The sequence below is a fragment of the Castanea sativa genome, chromosome 2 (assembly GCF_040712315.1).
Source record: "Castanea sativa cultivar Marrone di Chiusa Pesio chromosome 2, ASM4071231v1".
In the NCBI taxonomy this organism is placed as follows: Eukaryota; Viridiplantae; Streptophyta; class Magnoliopsida; order Fagales; family Fagaceae; genus Castanea; species Castanea sativa.
Window position 1 is genome coordinate 32,580,300 of NC_134014.1, and position 3,085 is coordinate 32,583,384.

Consider the following 3,085-nt stretch of genomic DNA (forward strand, 5'->3'; position numbering starts at 1 on the left):
AATTTGCATGGTACTCATTCGATCGATGGCAACAACCAACAATCAAGGCGACGAACTGCACGCCACAGCTCTAGAGAGGCAAGTTCAAATGCTTGCGGCGGCGGTGGAGCGCCTCACCAAGCAGAATCATGATTTAGAAAAGCAACTACGGCAAAGGAATGCACACCCAAGCACACCAGAGGAAGACCAGGAAGGTGCCAGGAAGGTGCCAGTTCGGAGGGGAGGAATGCGGAAGGGCCTGAGGGTAGTAACGCCCCGACTAGACCGGACCGGCAGGAGACCAACCGGCCATCCACCTCGGACACCATGCCAACTCACATAGCAGCAGAGATGCAGGAGATGAGGGAACGTATGGATGTGATGATGAACGCCCTCTGAGGACGAATCTCCAGCTGGACGACCTAGTCCATAGGACAGATTCGCCTTTCACAGCGCTCGTGAATTCATGCCCCCTTCCTCCAAAGTTTCACATGCCTTAGGTGGAGAATTACGACGGATCCAAGGACCCATTGGATCACTTGGAATCTTTCAAGACCCTAATGCATCTACAGGGCGTACCGGATGAAATCATTTGTAGGGCTTTCCTCACCATGTTGAAAGGGCCTGCAAGGGATTGGTACAGTAGACTGACACCTAATTCCATCAGTACCTTTAAGGAATTAGGCGCACAGTTCGTATCACACTTTATCGGGAGTCACAGGCATAAGAAGTCTACTGCTAGTCTGATGAACATTAGGCAACGAGAAGACGAGACTTTAAGGTCATACATAGCCTACTTTAACAAGGAAGCCCTTTTGATAGACGAGGCAGATGACAAGATACTTGTAGCAGCGTTCACAAACAAGCTCCGAAAGGGTAAGTTCCTGTTTTCTCTATACAAGAATGACCCAAAGATTATGTCCGAAGTGTTTTACAGGGCAACGAAGTATATAAACGTAGAAGACGCCTTGCTGGCTCGAGAGGACAAACCTAGAAAGAGGGAAAGGCAGGAAGATACACAACCGGACAAGGGACGAAAAGTGGCTAGAACCAGAGAACGACGGGAAGATCGACGACCCAAACCGCCTACGGGAAGATTCACGAACTTCACTCCCCTAAACACTCCTATCGACCAGGTACTAATGCAGATTAAAGATGAAGAAACTTTGGCCTTTCCTGGCAAACTGAAGGGAGATCCCAACAGGAGACCAAGGAACAAATACTGGTGTTTTCATCAAGATCATGGCCATGACACCGTTGATTGCTACGACTTGAAACAGCAAATAGAAGCTCTTATTAGATGAGGAAGGCTACAGAGGTTCGTCAGCAAGGAGAGGGCGGACCCGCCACAAAATCAAGCCCCTCGATGAGACAATGATCGCCTCAAGCAACCCATAAGAGATATAAGGATGATTGTAGGGGGCACCATGACCGTCGGGTCATCCAAGAAAGCCCGAAAGACATACCTCAGAACGGTTCAGAACATCCAGATGACAAGTTCCGCGCTTAAAATGTCGCGAATTGACAATCCCCCTATTGGATTCTCAGAAGAAGACGCCCGGCGTCTTCACCATCCCCATAACGACGCGCTGGTCGTCACCATACAGGTAGGAGACTATAACATACACCGAGTCCTCGTCGATAACGGTAGTTCAGCAGATATCCTTTACTACCCTGCTTTCCAACAAATGGGAATTGAAAGGGAACGATTAGTTCCGACTAACGCCCCGCTCGTTGGCTTCGAAGGAGCGAGGGTATTTCCACTTGGCGTTGTCACTTTGGCAGTAACCATTGGAGACTATCCACAGCATATCACCAGGAATGTAGCATTCCTTGTAGTCGATTGCTCGTCAGCCTACAATGCCATCATAGGACGTCCAACCCTCAACTCATGGAAAGCCGTAACATAGATATACCATTTGATGATAAAATTCCCTACTGATTACGGAATTGGAGAATTGAGAGGAGATCAAGTATCCGCACACGAATGTTACGTATCCATGATAAAGATGGACAACCACATTCAGGCCATGAACATAGAGGAACGTCGGGTGGCGACAGAGCCCGTCGAGAGTCTCGAAGATGTACCTCTTGACGAATCCCACCCGGACCGGACGACCAAAATCGGCACCCTGGCAGACCCGACGGTACGTCAAGAACTCGCGACCTTCTTAAAAGAAAACCGGGACGTGTTCGCATGGAGCCACGAAGACATGCCAGGAATCGACCCGTCAGTCATGGTACACAGGTTGAACGTGTCGACAAAAGAAAAGAATCTTCGCCCAAGAAAGAGATCAGGCAGTAGCAGAAGAAGTCCGCAAACTACAAGAGGCGGGATTTATCAGGGAAGTTTACTACCCTGATTGGTTGGCAAACGTCGTAATGGTCAAAAAGAACAACGGAAAATGGAGGATGTGTGTCGACTTCACGGACCTAAACAAAGCATGCCCCAAGGATAGCTACCCCTTCCCGCGGGTCGACATCTTGGTGGACTCTACAGCCCAACATCAGCTGCTGAGCTTCATGGATGCATTTTTCGGATATAACCAAATCCGAATGGACGAAGCTGATCAAGAGAAGACTTCGTTCGTAACAAGCCAAGGCCTTTTTTGCTACAAAGTCATGCCCTTTGGCTTGAAAAACGCTGGCGCAACCTATCAAAGGCTCATGAACACGATGTTTGCATGACAGATTAGAAGAAACGTCCAAGTATATGTCGACGACATGCTAGTTAAAAGTCGAAGGGAAGAAGATCATTTGGAGGATCTTAAAGAAACCTTTGACACTCTTCGCTCCTACAACATGAAGCTCAATCCAAGCAAGTGTGCCTTTGGAGTGACGGTGGGAACGTTCTTAGGGTACATGGTATCCCAAAGAGGCATTGAGGCCAACCCGGACAAGATTCAAGCCATAATGGGGATGACACCTCCTAAAAATATGAAGGAAGTACAAAGCCTTAATGGCAGGGTCGCCGCGCTTAATATATTCGTGTCGAGGGCAACAGATAGATGTCTACCATTCTTCCGCACACTGAAAAAATCCTTTGAATGGACTGCCGAATGTCAACAAGCGTTCGAAGACTTGAAGGTCTACCTCTCTTCGCCGC

General features: G+C 48.5%; 1 protein-coding gene across 1 annotated transcript; it reads left to right on the forward strand.

The window, feature by feature from the left end:
* Nucleotides 1–1,406: 1,406 nt before the first annotated feature.
* On the forward strand, nt 1,407–1,889 carry LOC142625228 (uncharacterized). Its single transcript, XM_075798918.1, has one exon. It carries the CDS (start codon nt 1,407–1,409, stop codon nt 1,887–1,889), a length of 483 nt encoding a protein of 160 aa, XP_075655033.1.
* The last annotated feature ends 1,196 nt before the right edge of the window (nt 1,890–3,085 follow it).